The sequence below is a fragment of the Somniosus microcephalus genome, chromosome 2, assembly GCF_052327205.1.
Source record: "Somniosus microcephalus isolate GS21.2 chromosome 2, FLI_Smic_1.0, whole genome shotgun sequence".
NCBI lineage: Eukaryota > Metazoa > Chordata > Chondrichthyes > Squaliformes > Somniosidae > Somniosus > Somniosus microcephalus.
The window spans coordinates 142,708,092-142,725,876 of record NC_140988.1 but is presented as its reverse complement, the minus strand read 5'-3'; the positions used below and the strand labels follow the sequence as shown (position 1 = coordinate 142,725,876).

The window sequence follows — 17,785 nt, the reverse complement described above, 5'->3', positions numbered from 1 at the left end:
CAGGCTGCTAGCAGTAGCTTCAGCCCTATCAGTATTTCAGGCGGTAAATGGTTGGCACATCATGGAATGTGTGCGCCTGAATTTCTGCTATGTGCTTCCGGCAGATGAATTTCCTGCTAGCAGCAAGAAGCCGGACATTATTCCCTACATGGTTTACTTTGCATTTAATATTACCAGATAAACAACAAAGTACTGGCAGCCATCTTTTCACGATCTGAGATAGACTATTTTTTTAAGCAAATATGTATTGTCAGTGCTTAAAAGCCTCACTTACCTTTGTTAATATCAGCTTGGGTAAATCTTTTAATGGGTCCCCTGATTGAAATTTGAACCAGATTGTCATTTTTAGACATCTGCAGACGTCCGACTGTAGGGTCTTTGGTTATGACAAATTTGAGTTTTTCATTGTCAGAATCAATATCCGTAGCTTTCAGGTGCTGCTGTGTGATTACTGAGACAGAGCCTAAACATAAAAGAGAAATTACTTCATTAAACTGGCAGCTGTTTTTTGTTTTGTATCATAAAACAAAATGTTCTGTTATGTGCAGCAGTCTCTAGTTTCTCTCCTCGTTTTAATGATTGGAAAATCATGCACTGTGCTCCTGTGATTTCCTTCATGCACTGTGAGCACAGCCTCCTTAGTAGCATGGAACGAGCCCTTACATTTCTATATATTAGAAAAAAATAAAATGCTGCAGACTCCAAGGCAATCAGCCATCACAAAGGTAACCTAATTTGGCCAAATTGCCTGGGTTTTGCTATTATTCATTTGCTGGCACTTTTCTGTATTTTCCCCTCTGCTGAAGACTTTTACTCCTTGCTGCAGTATGGTTGCACTGTTCTGGGTCCAAATGCAGCAATAAGATAGGTGAATGCTTGACTAACCATAATGTTGGATGCTTCCTCAGATGCACCTCAATCTGTATGTCATGCTTTGAATTACATTTCATGAAAGAAGGCATACCTGGGTAATCAAAAGGGAGTATAAGCCAGACTGGCTGTACCTGCCAAGATGTCACCTACCATATCTGCAGAAGTGTCCCTACTGCCACATTGAGATCAGCTACCTCAGAACAGATCAATGATCAAACCAAAAACCTTCTAATCTGTATGGCTCAGTTATACAACATCTTTACACTGAGTCATTGGGGGAGCCATTTGCTCTCCTAGTTTTTAATTGTGTCACAACCCCCTCAAACTGTTACTACCATGTGTCAGCCTAGGTAGGTCTCCGCTGCAGAAAATGTCTGCTTCCGAAAGCAAGGGGAAATGACAGAATCTGGATGGCAAAGTTATTTTTTAAAAGATCGATATTTTCTACCTCTTGACTCTAATGGGGTGAATTTTCTTGGGGGGTCTCCTGCTCAGTCACCATAACTTCAGTGAAAGAGCTGCGAATATCCCAGAAAAATGGAGTTAGCACTGTTTGTCCGAAGTTTCTGCTGCTCTTCCGCCAAAGTTACAGTGGACAAATGGGAGAACCCCCATAGAAATTCACCCCCTAAGAGTTTTCCAGATTATTTGAGCTCTTATTCTTACCTGCTGAGAACTGTAGGCCACGGTTGATTATTAATCTTGGAGCCTCATTCTTCTGCTTTTCTATATAGAACTCCATTTTCCCATTCTCTGTGTACAGGCCATCTGTAAAGGCGAAGCGGAACTCGTCTGACTGTACATTGGTCCCATCATGGGTGTAAACAATTAGTTCATCCAACACATCCTGGTACGTGAAGGAGGAGCCTTGTGTCAGTACACGGCCATTTTCCAGAGGCTCTGAATAAAACTGCCTTTTCCGTAGTTTGCCTGTTTTATTCGATTAAAATAAATATTTATTCAAACAGCACTTGGTTCCTAATTTTAAGAATGTTAAGAGCATTACAGTATAACAAAGGGCAGCACGGTGGCATAGTGGTTAGCACTGTTGCCTCACAGCGCCAGAGACCCGGGTTCGAATCCGGCCTCGGGCGACTGTCTGTGTGGAGTTTGCACATTCTCCCCGTGTTTGCGTGGGTTTTCTCCGGGTGCTCCGGTTTCCTCCCACAGTCCAAAGATGTGCGGGTTAGGTTGATTGGCTATGATAAATTGACCCTTAGTGTTAGGGGGATTAAATACGTGGGGTTACGGGGATAGGGTGGGATATGTGTTGGTGTAGGGGTTACGGGGATCGGGTGGGATATGTGTCGGTGCAGGCTCGATGGGCCGAAATGGCCTCTATCTGCACTGTGGGGTTTCTGTGATTCTGTGAAAGTGTTGAAATGCCAATGTATGTGACACAAAGCAGTAGAATTTGGGTTCATACCCATGATTCTTCATGCAGTATGTTCCCAATTTCATCCATGTTAGAACATAAGAGAACATAAGAACATAAGAAATAGGAGCAGGAGTAGGCCAATCGGCCCCTCGAGCCTGCTCCACCATTCAATAAGATCATGGCTGATCTGATCCTAACCTCAAATCTTCTATCACTCTGCATCCACCCGAACCCATGTGATCTCCCGGGAGAGGCGAAAAACCAGATAAAGACCCAATGGCCAATTTGGGAGAAAAAAATCTGGGAAATTCCTCTCTGACCCATCTAGGCGATCGAAATTCTTCCAGGAGATCACTCTGTCCCTATATTTTCTACAGTACTTACCTTCTGTAAAGGCGATCTCCACCCCAGCCAGGAACAGGAATAAAACCATCTCCTGAAATCTAACAGAATTAGAACACAGTAGGAGCAGAACAAGGCTACACGGCCCCTGGGCCCACTCCACTACCCACAGGGCCATGACCATTCCGAACCTAGACTCATGTCCAATTTCCTGCCCGCTCCCCGTAACCCTTAATTCCCTTTACTTCTAGGAAACTATCTATTTCTGTTTTAAATTTATTTAATGATGTAGCTTCCACAGCTTTCTGGGGCAGCAAATTCCACAAACCTACCACCCTCTGAGTGAAGAAGTTTCTCCTCATCTCAGTTTTGAATGAGCAGCCCCTTATTTTAAGATTATGCCCCCTAGTTCTAGTTTCACCCATCATTGGGAACATCCTCACCGCATCCACCCGATCAAGCCCCTTCACAATCTTATATGTTTCAATAAGATCGCCTCTCATTCTTCTGAACTCCAATGAGTAGAGTCCCAATCTACTCAACCTCTCCTCATATGACCACCCCCTCATCCCCGGGATTAACCGAGTGAACCTTCTTTGTACTGACTCGAGAGCAAGTATGTCCTTTCTTAAGTATGGACACCAAAACTGTATGCAGTATTCCAGGTGCGGTCTCACCAATACCTTGTACAACTGCAGCAATACCTCCCTCTTTTTATATTCCAACCCCCTAGCAATAAAAGCCAACATTCCATTGGCCTTCTTAATCACTTGCTGCACCTGCATACTAACTTTTTGAGTTTCGTGCACCAGGACCCCCAGATCCCTTTGTACTACAGTACTTTCCAGTTTCTTCCCATTAAGATAATAACTTGCTCTATGATTTTTCCTGCCAAAGTGCATAACCTCACACTTTCCAGTATTGTATTCCATCTGCCAAATCTCTGCCCACTTACTTAGCCTGTCTATGTCCCTTTGCAGGTTTTTTATGTCCTCCTCACTCACTACTTTCCGTCCCATCTTTGTATCATCTGCAAACTTTGATATGTTACACTCGGTCCCCTCCTCCAAATCGTTAATATAGATTGTAAAGAGTTGGGGACCCAGCACTGACCCCTGCGGAACACCACTAGTTACTGGTTGCCAATCTGAGAACGAACCATTTATCCCAACTCTCTGCTTTCTGTTAGAGAGCCAATCCTCCACCCACGCCAGAATATTACCCCCAATCCCGTTATTTTTTATCTTGAGCAATAATCTTTTGTGTGGCACCTTGTCAAATGCCTTTTGGAAGTCTAAATACACTACGTCCACTGGTTCCCCTTTATCCACCCTGTATGTTACTTCCTCAAAAAACTCAAGCAAATTTGTTAAACATGACTTCCCCTTCATGAAACCATGCTGAGTTTGTCCTATTAAATTATGTTTATCCAAATGTCCCGTTACTGTCTCCTTAATAATGGACTCTAACATTTTACCAACCACAGATGTTAGGCTAACAGGTCTATAGTTTCCAGCCTTCTGCCTACTACCCTTTTTAAATAAGGGTGTTACATTAGCAGTTTTCCAATCTGCCGGGACCTTTGCTGAGTCCAGTGAGTTTTGGAAAATTATTACCAATGCATCCACAATCCCTACCGCTACTTCCCTCAAGACCCGAGGATGCAAGCCATCAGGTCCAGGGGATTTATCCGCCTTGAGTCCCATTATTTTACCAAGTACCACTTCCTTAGTGATTTTAATTGTATTTAGTTCCTCCCCCCCTAGAGCCCCCTGTTTGTCCAGTGTTGGGATATTCTTAGTGTCCTCTACTGTAAAGACTGATACAAAATAATTGTTCAGTGTTTTTGCCATCTCCATGTTTCCCACCATTAATTTCCCGGTCTCATCCTCTAAGGGACCAACATTTACTTTAGCCACCCTTTTTCTTTTTATATAACTATAGAAACTTTTACTGTCTGTTTTTATATTTTTTGCTAATTTACTTTCATAATCTATCTTCCCTTTCTTAATCAATCTTTTTGTTATTTTTTGCTGTCTTTTAAAGACTTCCCAATCTTCCATCCTCCCACTAGATTTGGCTACCTTATATGCCCTTGTTTTTAGTCGGATACTATCCTTAATTACTTTACTTAGCCATGGATGGCTATCTTTTCTTTTACACACTTTTTTCCTCAGTGGAATATATTTTTTTTGGAAGTTGTAAAATAACTCCTTAAATGTACACCACTGGTCATGTACCGTCTTACCCTTTAATCTATTTTCCCAGTCCACTCTAATTAATTCCGCTCTCATACCTTCATAGTCTCCTTTATTCAAGCTCAGCACGCTTGTTTGAGATCCAACCTTCTCACCCTCTAATTGAATATGGAACTCAACCATGTTATGGTCACTCATTCCAAGGGGATCCTTTACTAGGACATTTTTAATTAATCCTGTCTCATTACACAGGACCAAATCTAAGGTTGCTTGCCCCCTGGTCGGTTCAGTTACATACTGCTCAAGAAACCCATCCCTAATACACTCAATGAACTCTTCCTCAAGGCTGCTCTGCCCAATTTGATTTGTCCAGTTAATATGATAATTAAAATCCCCCATAATTATAGCTGTTCCCTTATTACAAGCCTCAACTATTTCCTGATTAATACTCCGTCCAACAGAGTTGCAACTGTTCGGAGGCCTATAGACTACACCCACTAGTGTTTTTTCCCCCTTATTATTCCTTATCTCCACCCAAACTGTTTCACTATCCTGCTCCTTTGACCCAATATCATTTCTCTGTATTATAGTGATTCCTTCCTTTATTAACATAGCCACCCCACCTCCTCTCCCTTCCTGCCTGTCCTTCCTGATTGTTAAATAACCTGGTATGTTTAATTCCCAGTCATGGTCACCCTGCAGCCATGTTTCTGTAATGGCCACAAGATCATACCCATATGTCATTATTTGTGCCGTTAACTCATTCATTTTGTTACGAATGCTACGTGCATTCAGCTAAAGAACTTTCAAATATGTTTTGTAACACTTAGTTCCTGTTGTAATGGGAAATCAGCGAGCAAAGGTCAGGCACTTCTCCAAAGGAAGGGAAAGGGTTAGTTACTCCAGGCTGAACTCATGCAACTCTTAGCAGCAAGTTGCATTTATATAGCGCCTTTAAAGTAAAGAAAAATGTTCCAAGGTGATTCACAGATTGGTATATAGAAAATGGACATAAAGCCAGGAAAGGAGCAATTAAAAGGGGTGACCAATAGCTTGGATGAAGAGATGGGGTTTGAGGAAGTTTTTAAAGAGGTGGCGCTGTTGAGGGAGAGCATTCCAGAGAGTAGGATCCAGGCAGCTGAGGGTTCTGCCGCGAAGATAAGGAAGGGGATTTTAAATGTGAAGATTTGGGGGACAGGGAGCCAATGTAGGTCAGTATGGACAGGAGTGAAGGGTGAGTGACAATAAGTGGGGACAGGAAACGTGCGGCAGCATTTTGGAGTTTACGGAGGCTGGTGGCTGACAGCTCGACAAGGAGAGCGAGAGATAGAGTGGGTGAGTTTGGAGCTGCTGAAGGCACATATGAGGGTGGGTGGGCAATGTTGTGGAGGTGGAAGGAAGCAGTTTTTGCAATAGGATCTTAAGCTCAATTCAGGGTTGAATAGGTCACCTAGGTTGAACATAGTCTGGTTCAGCCTGAGAGAATGACTGGGGAGCGGGCCAGAATCAGTGGCAAGAGAGTGGAGTTTGTGGCAGGGGTCAAAGATAATGGCTTTGGACTTCCCAAGGTTGAGCTAGAGGAAGTTAAGACTTATCCAAGACTGGATGTCTTATGAGGAGGATGTGAAGAGGCTTCAAGGGGATATAGACAGGCTAAGTGAGTTGTCAAGAACATGGCAAATGGAATATAATGTGGAGAAATGTGAGGTTATCCACTTTGCTAGGAAAAATAGAAAAGCAGAGTATTTTTTAAATGGTGAGAGATTGGGAAATGTTGGTGTTCAGAGGGACCTGGGTGTCCATGTACACGAATCACTGAAAGTTAACATGTAGGTACAGCAAGCAATTAAGAAAGCAAATGGTATGTTGGCCTTTATTACAAGAGGATTTGAGTATAAGAGTAAAAATGTCTTACTGCAATTATATAGGACCCTGGTGAGACCACACCTGGAGTATTGTGTACAGTTTTGGTCTCCTTACCTAAGGAAGGATATACTTGCCATCGAGGGAGTGCAACAAAGGTTCACCAGATTGATTCCTGGGATGGGGGGATTGTCCTATGAGGAGAGATTGAGTAGACTAGGCTTATATTCTCTGGAGTTTAGAAGAATGAGAGGTGATCTCATTGAAACATATAAAATTCTTGACAGGGTAGATGCAGGGAGGATGTTTCCCCTGGCTGGGGAGTCTAGAACCAGGGGTCACAGTCTCAGAATAAGGGGTTGGCCATTTAGGACTGAGATGAGGAGAAATCTCTTCACTCAGAGGGTGGTGAATCTTTGGAATTCTCTACCCCAGAGGGCTGTGGAGGCTCAGTCGTTGAGTATATTCAAGACAGAGATCGATAGATTTTTGGATATTAAGGGAATCAAGGGATATGGGGATAGTGCAGGAAAGTGGAGTTGAGGTAGAAGATGAGCCATAATCTTATTGAATGGCGGAGCAGGCTCAAAGGGCCGAATGGCCTACTCCTGGTCCTATTTCTTATGTTCTTATATGTCAAACAGTGCGACAGGAGAGGAAATCGATTCCACATTGCCCTCAGAACCAAATGGAAAGCAGCACTGGCTGAGGTCTGGGAGAAGATCTCAGGTTCATCTTGTCAGGTGGGAAAGGTGTTTGGGTTGGGAAGACTATGAGGGAGGAAGAGACAAGAAAAGTAAATATATTATTCAGGAAAAAGGTGTTGATTGCAGAACTAGGACACATATCAGCTTGTGGACATTAGTGGACGTACTGCTTGAACAGAGATGAGTGAGAGTTCCAAGAAAAATCCAACAGCCAAAGGGCATGGGTCGGCTTGATAATCTTCAAGGACGCACCTTTGTTAAGTAACTCAAATGTGAAATAAACATAAAATGATAAGAAATAAGTAAAAGAGATAAAAGGGGTGATTTTGACAATGGGAAGCTTTTGGAGGCGGGACTCCCACTTCTCGGGTTTCAGTCCCGCCTCCATCAACTTCTGGCCAATCCACACTATTTTCCCTTGATTGACCTTGTGAAGCCCACGCAGTGGACTTAGCAGGCCAATTAAGGAAAAGCCAGTTGCAGAGCATCAACGTATGATGTTTTGACAGATGAATTGTCATGGTTTGACAGCTCTGTGAAGCAGTCAAACACTGACATTCTCTGTAGTTTGATGAGGTCTTGAATTAGACCTCATCAAACTTCTTTCTTTTACAGAAATGAGATGGTTGTTGCATCTGAGAATGCAACGGCCATCCCTCATCCCCAATGCAGAGGTGCGAGACTCTCGGGATACACACCGACAGAAGCCTGCAGGAAGAAACAAAGGTAAGTATACTTTTAATAACACTTTGTACTTACCTCAGATACTCACCTCTCCACTCTTGCACCCATCACTTACCTTCACAGCACACTTTTGCACCCCCTGACCCCTGCAGACCCACTACTCGCCTCGGTGACCTGGCGGGTTTCGGAGCCTTCGGGAAGCCCGCACTTGTGAGGGCAAAAAGGGGATAATCCTATTTTCTGCCTGTTAACTACCTGTGGAGACGGAGCCTGGTGCGGGACAGTTACCCGCCTCCTGGGAAGGTGGCATGGAGGCGGGTTGGGCACCCGCCCCCAAATTCTGCCATTTGCCCATCAGTCCCGCTTCCATACCCGCCTCCCCAGGGCTGGCAAGATCGCGCCCATAGTCACCATTCTTAAGTGACAGAGACCAGGGCCTCGATTTTAGTTCAGGTGCAGGGAATTGGCGGTTTCCCCGAATTTAGTGATTCCGACACGATTGTAAATGGATCTGTGAGATTGATGCAAATTTAACACAATTGGCCAATTGATTTCCAGCATGTGGGAAGCCTTGGCAATTGAGTATTTCCAGTCAGAAAGTTGCAGAATATGACGCCATCATTGCTGCTGCTTTTAAGGTCCACAGCAAGCCTTGCTTCCTCTGCAGGCTTCCAACCTTCAACATTAAGATGGCACAGGAGCCTGCAGGAGCAACGGGCAGTGGGAGGGCCAGATCTGCACCCAAATTTGATGAGGCTTCACTCCAGGCATTGCTGGATGGTGCTAGGGCCCACAGGGAGGTCCTCTTCCCTTCTTCAGGGAGGAAGAGGCCTCCCAGTCAGACCAAGGCTGTGTGGCTAGAGGTGGCAGGTCAAGTCAACTCCTTGGGGCTAACACAAAGAACGTGGTTGCAGTGCAGGAAAAGATTCCATGACCTTCTTCGCACTGGAAAAGTAAGTACTGTATGATGTTTCCATCACCCTCAATCTGATCCCCATTGCCATTCCTCACCAGCACTCAGCTTTAGCAATCTCTTCCTGCACATCCCACTAGACACTCACATCCATGCACCCTTACCCATTCCCTCTCTCTCTATGCTCACATTCACAGAATGATGCCACCATGCAGCCCTCACACTCCCTCTCACTCTGATGCTTTGAACACAACTGACAACACACAGGGAGGGCCCTTGGTATTGCAACCTTACTCCATCTTTGTCTCCTTCTAAGTATCTATGCTATGCAATCTCTGCACTCACTCCTTCATTCTCACTCAACCTCCACTTGTCTCCCTCATTGCAGGAAAAGAGAGCTCACAACAGGAGAGAGCGAGCCAGGACAGGAGGAGGGCCGCCCTCATTAGCCCAGCTCACCACCTGGGAGGAAGGCATCCTGGAGATTGCCGGGGCTGACCGAGATGTGGACGTTGGGGAAGGACAGGCAGGAGCATCCCCACAAGCTGGTGACAGAATAGTTTTCCATCTCTCTCATTGGCATTGCATGAGTCGCTGATAATGATTCTGAAGCTACATCATGTGGACTTATGATCATCTGCAAAATGCAATGTGCATGTAACCTTGGCATCACATCTCTAACTTTATCCTTGACTCCCCCACAGGACCATCAAGAGCCCCCGTCCCCACTGTGCAGGAGGAAGAGCCTGAGCAGCCAGACTCCTCAGAGGAATCTGCAACCTCTGTGGGCGCAGCGTCAGCAGAAATAAGCGCACCCAGCAGCAGCGCAGACACTCACACCTCGGTGGAACCTTCGGGACATAGAGTAGAGTTGTCACCTGGTGTATCACAGCTCACAAGTGAGCATCAGCAGATTGTGGAGACAGGGTCAGCAGTGGAGAGTCCTCGTCGGAGGGCGCAGGACTCTGCCAGCTCGGCTCAGCTGCATGTCGACCCTCTGCCTCTGGGTCCATCCATAAGATCAGAGGTGATGGAACGCCAGGCTCAGATGCAGGAGTCTCTGGCAGGTTTTGTCTCTAGGGTTGCTGTGAGTGTGGAGTGAATGGAGGAGTCCATTGCGAACATGAGCAGAGCTTTTGTGGAGTCATTGGCGCATGAACGCATCAACATGGAAAGGATGGCTACCTATGTGGAAATGATTGCTGCCTCCGTGGTAAGGCTGGCTACGGTAGAGGAGAGGAGGGCTACGGCCATGGAGGAGGTTAGTCGCCAGGGTATGGAAAACATGGTGAGTGTTCAGAATAGAATGACATCTCTTGAGGAGCGATGGGCATCTATTGAACAGAGAAACCAGACCTTCATGGAAGTCCTTCTGAGTAGGACTGCCATTGCAGATACGGGTCCCCATGGTCCCCCTGATGTGCCGCAAGATGCTCTCAAGCCACTTGAAGGCACTGAGGGGGACCTGACCCATGAGAGGGAGGTTGGTGGCAGCCCTCAAGGAAGTGGGGGCGCCTCTCCAAGCGCTCACACTTCCATGCCACTGCAGAGCCCTCGGTCAGAGCCCTGCCGGAGTACACACCCAACGGAGATAGAGGTCTCAACCCCTGCACAGCCGCAGGAGCAGCAGGCTGCTGGCGAGCCCTCACAGGCTCGCCATCCCAGAGGACGCCCGCCAAAGGTATCGAGACAGGAGCAGCAGGAAAGCAAGCAAGGGGCCTCCACATCTGCTGAAGTCACAGGGGAACCACTACGTAGGAGCACGCGTAAGAGGAAAATAAAGCACTAATAGTCAAAAGGGTAGTCACTTGGGTGAAATGTTGTGTTTATTTTAAAAATGCCATCAGTTGGTTATTGTAAATAAAATTTCTGATGGCAACTTCTGCAGTTGTGGCGTGTGTCATTTCGCAAATGGGGCTGGAGGTCCTCTAATGCCAAGAGGGGAAGGAAAAAAAGGCCTCCCATGCTTCTGGTAGGCGCATCAGTTGAGGAAGCGCTGAGTGAGGGTGGCGAGAGGGGTTTCGCAGGAGGTCACACTGGAGATGGGTGTCAGGCTCCAAACTTCCACAGCTGTGGTTATGCCTTCTAAAAGTTCCCCCAGACCTGAGACAACAAAGTCCTGCCACCTGCAAATGATGACTGATCAAATCTCCTCTTTAATGTTGGACCTGCAGCTGATAGTCAGCAAGCCAATAGTGTTCACGCCAGGTTTCACAGGCGTGATCCCCACCAGGCGCGTTTTGCGTGGGAAAAGGGTTAAACAGGCAAGGGCCTGTTAAAATGGGATTATAAAGGCCAATCAGTGCTGTTTAAGGGCCCTAAAGACCAGTCCCACCTGCAACAGGCGGGACTGATTCGGGTCAATCAGACACACCTAGGTTAAAATGGCGTGGAGGCGGGAACCAGGCGGGGGGGGGGGGGTCGCGACCCCTAGGTTTTGCGATTTTAACCCCCCACACGCCTAAAAGCCCGCCTCACGGCCCAATGAAAATCGAGGCCCAGGAGTCTGAGGTGTGAGGTTTGACCCTCAGTGTGTGCCGAGTTAACTGCTCACATCTGAAGCAGCAATAGAGACACTACACTTGGCCAGGCAAACTCAGGTTAGGAAAGGGAAGAGTGGCGAGGTTACTGCTTCCCATCATTCCCTGCTGGAAAGTACACTGTGTGAGGACAGGATGTTCTCTACAATCGAATAGCCTGTTGGCAATCACTATCAGTGCTCACACATGAACAACAACTACTTCACAGATGCACCAAAGGACCTGATGAGTCGCACTCCACCAAGGAGTCAACACCTTCAGGAGAGGGTACATGGGGAGGGGAGAAAATTGATAATTAGAACAAAAAGAGATTCAAGTCATTTAGGTCATTCCAAAGTAATTTAGAGAGGGTTTGCAAAAATCATGTAAGTATAGACTATAAGCAACCGTTTCTTCACCCTCCACTTGCGCCCCCCTCCACCCCCATCTGTCTCTGTCGTTTAGTTGTATGCCGTGGAATTATTATGATGCATTCAGGTGCACATATTATTGGCTATGTTTTACTGAATTAAATTAGCATTAAAATATCCTATAAACCAAGAGCTCCCAAATGGTTCAACTGGCAAATGCACTGCCAAAGCCCTGATTGAGACCTGCCCATGGACTTACCATGGTTGGGTTTTTTGGTCACTCTTAAAACCAGTTCATTCTCTGGCGTGTCCCGGTCGAGCAGACTAAGTGAGGTGTTGCTGATCACTACACCTGCTCCTTCCTTTACTTGCACAGCTTCAACAGTTATTTTGGGAGGTTCATCGTTCTTCCGCTGGAGAGAGAAACGGGAAATGAATTCCTATCTGGCTTTCTGATAATATGTATATGTAGAATAATGTCTTTACAATTAACAGTTGGGAACAATGGCTTGCGCACACAATATAACGCTGAAGAGTGATGAAAAATCCATTAAACAGTAGAATGGTAAACCCCAGTTTAGGGATCTGAACTCCTGACCTCTATGTTTTGTTCTCTGACTTACAGAGAATTACACAGAACCTAGAGCATAGAAACAGGCCATTCGGCCCAACTGGTCTGTGCCACACAAAACTCCTCCCACCCTTCTTCATCCAACTTTATCAACATATCCTTCTAATCCTTTCTTCCTCAAGTACTTATCTAGCTTCCCCTTAAATTCATCTATGCTATTCGTCTCAACTACTCCATGTGGTAGCAAGTTCCACATACCACACTCTGGGGAAACAAATTGGATTTATTAGTGACCATCTTACATATATGACCATTAGTTTTGGACTGCCCCACATGTGGAAACATCCTCTCTATGCTTACCCTATCAAACCCGTACATAATGACCGCTATTAAATCACCCTTCAACCTTTTCTTTTCTAAAGAAGAGACCCAGCCTGTTCAGTCTTTCCTGATAGTTACAATCTCTCAGTTCTCGTATCACCTTTGTAAATCTCTTTTACACCTTCTCCAGTGCCTCTATTTTGTTTTTGTAATAGTCCTAATCCCATGTGCTCATCCTGTTCCCATATCCATTTCAGGGCAATGGTCTTAATAAATAATATGTGGGTATGCGCTAGCTCACAATGAGTTTTATTCCATGTAACATGCAATATATTATCAAGGCCATTAATTTACACTGACTCAATAAAAGAAACTGATTTTTATTACACAGCATATTATGGGAGTGTTAGCAGTTATTTCAGATTAAAATTATGCAATTATGTTCATATTTTCATGGAAATTGTAAAGCAATGAGTTTGATTATTATTGTTGAGCTGTGCACTCCGTTATATGTCTTACATTTTTTTTAGTCCAGGAAACACAGGAAGACAGTAGACAACATATTCCAGCGGGTAGGAGGCATGTAACACAACTGGGGAGGGGGTGGTCATGTGATTTGGTAGGATTGGGAGGGTCTGGGAGCAGTAGAGGGTCAATCTGGGAGTAAAGTGCTGGGATGTGGGAGTATTAGGAAGGGAAAGTCCTTGGGCTTTGAAGTAGTGAAAGGGGCTTTCTGAGTTTGCAAATGGTATATTAGAAGTGTGCTCTTGGGGAGTGACATTGGTGGGGGATGGTCTGGAGATGTGGAAGTGGTAGGGGGTGAAAGCATTAGGGCGGAGGATTGTTGGGCATGGAATTAATGGGAAGGGCATCCTGGGTGGGGTGGGGGTAAAAACTAATTGGAGGGGATTGCAAGGTTTGCAATTGCTAGGCTATTTAGTAGTGAAATCAGGAAGCAATTTCTCACATAAAGTGTAGTGGAAATCTGGAACAATCTCCCCCAAAAATCTGTGGATACTGGGTCAACTGAAATTTTCAAGATTGAGATCAGTAGGTTTCTGTTAGATAAGGGTATTAAGGATATCAAGCAAAGGTGGGTAAGTGGGACTGAGGTACAGATCAGCCGTGATCCAACTGAATAGAGGGACAGGCTCAAAGGGCTGAATGGCCTACTTCTGTTTCTATGCTGTGACTAGGGTCTAGAAGCAATGGGAGGTGGATCTTGGTTTGGGATTATTCAAGAAATGGGTGTGTGCCTCCATGCATTGTAGGGTCACTGGTGGGTGAGCATGAGATGCGGTAGCAAGGAAGGAGGCTGTACAACACAGAAGTACTGGAGAGTAAGTGTAAGGGTCTGGGACAATTGCAGAGGGGCCTTAGGTCTGGGAGGATTGAGGTGAGTAGATTATTGGGGAGGGTCTGGTAAGCGGTAGTATTGAAGGTCTGGGTCTGGTAGTATTTTTGGCGTGGGGGTGAAGGAGAATTAAGACTACAAGCCTTAGTGAATTCCCTGACACCAACCCCGCCTCCCCCCCCCACCACCCCCAAAGAAATCTTAGAAGAGTACCTACCCAGTAGTGAGTTTGGTAGCTTGCTTCAGATATTGAGGGCCTTAGTACACTTATAATTGTGAGGTGGTACATTTTGGTAGGAAGTATATGGAGACCACATACTCCTTGGAAAATAAGAGTCTAAATGGGGTAGAGGAGCAAAGGGATCTAGGGGTATAGATTACACAAATCACTAAAAATAGTGATACAGGTTAATAAGGCGATAATAATGGCAAACAAAGCACTGGGGTTTATTTCTAGCGGGATAGAATTGAAAAGCAGAGAAGTTGTGTTACACCTGTATTGAACCTTGATTAGACCACACTTGGAGTACTGTGCACTGTTCTGGTCACCATATTATAACAAGGAGAGAGAGGCACTGAAGCAGGTGCAAAAAGGATTTACAAGGAAGATACCAGAAATAAGGGGTTCTACCTATCAGGAAAGATTGAACAGGCTGGGGCTCTTTATCTCTAGAAAAGAGAAGGCTGAGGGTGACCTGATAGAAGTCTTAAGGATTAGGAAAGGATTTGAGAGAGTAGATGTAGAGAAGATGTTTCCACTTGTGTGGGAGACCAAAACTCGGGGCCATAAATATAAGATAGTCGCTAATGCATCTAACAAGGAATTCAGGAGAAACATCTTTACCCAGAGAGTGGTTAGAATGTGGAACTCGCAACCAGAAGGAATAGCTGAAGCAAATAGCCTCGATGCATTTAAGGGGAAAGTGGATAAACACATGAGGGAGAAAAGAATATATGTTATGCTGTTGGGTTAGATGAAGAAGAGTGGGAGGAGGCTCGTGTGGAGCACAAACACAGGCATGAACCAGTTGGGCCAAATGACCTGTTCTGTTCTGTATATTCTATGTAATTCTATACTGTATGTCCACAATTACAGTATAAAGGCACTATATACTTTAAATAACTAAGACATGCCTCTCAGCTCAGCACTAGGGCAGCTGTTTTTGGAAACTCATGACCAAAGCCATGACCCTCAAACTGGCCTACGTTCTTTAAAGCACTTACTGCACTTTTATTATCTTAGAATCTTATTGCACTTTCTTATTACAAGTGTAGCAAGAACCTTAAATAATTTAAAACTAGTTCTTGGGTCATGGCTGGGAACATGGATCTAAGAGTCTTCTCACAAGGATAGCAACAGGAAGGGAGGGAAGACACAGGCAATTGGGAGAGGCAGCTGGAAGGAGCATCAGGTGAGAGATCTCAGGTGATGCTGTGGAGGCAAAACCATCTACATTTAAGAAGCAAATCGTGAGTTGGACGCATTCAATCACAGGTAAGTGTAATAGATAAGTTTAAGCATGACAGACAGGTGTGATAGAAATTGTGCAACAAGATAAGAGTAGTGTAAAGGCATTTTGGCCATAATATCATGGGTGGTGTAATGCTCTCAAATTGTCAAATATCGGACACCATAAAATAATTTTAGATTCATCACGAGACCTAATCGAATATCCAATAGCTTCCTGATTTATAAGCGCCGATTTTAAACTAATGGGCCCAGTGAGTCGGAGGCCTGATTTTACAGCGATTGACTTCAATGGAGTCAAATATCGAGCGAGGTGTAAATTAAGCATCCGACCCAAACACACCTCATTCTTGCCGGGCGCTTTAAGTTAAAATTGGGGTTTCAATCCTTTAGTGCCTCTGAACTAGATTTTGGTCACTTCAGTAAAAATAGCCACTAGTTGTCATAAAGTATTTCCTTTAAATTGATATAATTTTGTCTCTTTAATCACTTGTGTTCAATGTACAATGAGGGACAAAGTGAAAGCCAATTACCAGAATTATAATGTTGAAGTGATAAACCGGAGATTGAATGGCACCATCGGTCACATAGAAGTCAAAGCCATCTGAAACTGGCTCGATGCTGCGATGTACACTCTGCACATAGTAAATATTATTGTCGAGAATATCCTGCACCGAGAAGGGCACATCAGGGCTGATGGTGACAGCTCGATCAGTTCTTCCTTCTGTCAACAGAACCAAATAAGAAATCACAATTAACTAACAGCTTTGGAAGATATCACAGACATATTCTGGACATTAAACGGTTTAAGATCAGCTCAGCTAGCTGATCCCATTCTCTCCTCTGGGCAGACAACAGGCTATGTTCAGTACAGTCCCCACCACTTACAACATCCACGTTTAAAACGGGCAGTCGTTATATCGGCCAAAAAGCGATAACCATTACTCATTTGCATTTACGTCAGTTGCAAAGTTGCTGGTTATACCGTCTTAAGTGCTCTGTTTATTTTGGGCAGGTATAGCTGTGTTTACTCAGTAGTTCGCCCCTTGCTAAGTTGCACTGAATGTAATAAAAAATGCAAGAAAAAGCCTTATTAAAGAGAGAACTCTTTTACCTTTCCAGTTAATTTGTGCCTACAGTTCATCAGCTGGAATAAATGGCCCAGATTTGAAACCTATCTGGTAAATATAGATCTCTGGTAACACTGGGCTATTTTTTGTTCCATTTCTCTCAGCTATGACGTTTATTTCTGCAAATGCTCAAAATAAATCACAATTGAAATTAACCTGCTTCATAATCGAGAATATAGTTTTAACTGCATGAAAGCACTTTAACCCCTTACGTGAAACAGATTAATTCATTGATGTTTCAGCTATAGCATAGACACGTGACAGCCGTTATACCAGAAAATGCACCCATGTTGCAATGGCAAGTAGTACTCTCGTTTTAATATATATCTCCAAATATTCAAAAATAGATAGTCCTAATTACATTTCATTCTACTTGGGTGTTTCTGAAATTCAAATAATAAACATCAGAACTTGAATTCAGTGTTTTCTTCAAGGCACAGTGGTTTTGCCATTTGCTTGCGTCCAAATGATTAGGTTTTGCTGTATAAATTGAACCTCCCTTTAGAATTGCATCGTATTGGCCAGGAGAACCTCAATGAATTGGATTTTAGATTAAATGATGCCAGAGATCAGGTACTGCTGGTCTACACTACTGAATGCGCTTTGTAGATTATTTCAAACAGTAGATTTTAAATCTGAAAAGCTGGTGAAGATCATGAAGATAGTGCGGCCCTGCCAGATTTTACTGCCAAGTACAGTGATGTAATGAAGTTACCAAGTCCAAAGCTGTGTTGTCTTGTTCCTGGCATTGTTAGGCATTTTGCTCCATTAGCACCAGTTGCAGTGTGCTGTGGGTACTGAGCAGTACACAGCTTGCTCAGTGTTGCTCCTTAGTGGAGGTGACATTAGAACAGGGGATACAGAAAAGAAACACAGCTTGTTCCTTTAACTTGTCAGCAGATGTCAAACAGCAAGAGCAGTAAAATGGTTGAGCAAATACCATGGGTTGAGAGTAAGTTTGTGGGACTAAGCAAGGTTGATTCTCTGGTGAGGTCCAATGGAGGAACATTTTAAAACATAAAATGTAACCTTCCTTATTTGGCATCTGGCTTTTCACCTCTCCTAAGAAATGATACGGCTTCCAGGTGTGGTG

The 17,785-nt window shown here is 44.4% G+C and overlaps 1 protein-coding gene across 1 annotated transcript in view; it reads right to left on the bottom strand.

Moving 5' to 3' along the window:
- fras1 (Fraser extracellular matrix complex subunit 1) overlaps positions 1-17,785 on the bottom strand; it is a 747,542-nt gene that overhangs the window by 165,321 nt on the left and 564,436 nt on the right. The window contains exons 41-44 of the mRNA XM_085963231.1: positions 16,096-16,286; positions 12,108-12,261; positions 1,540-1,803; positions 275-463 (exon numbers count right to left, since the gene is read on the bottom strand). Of these exons, the coding sequence (XP_085819357.1) occupies positions 275-463; positions 1,540-1,803; positions 12,108-12,261; positions 16,096-16,286 (798 nt within the window). The remainder of the gene's footprint in view (positions 1-274; positions 464-1,539; positions 1,804-12,107; positions 12,262-16,095; positions 16,287-17,785) is intronic.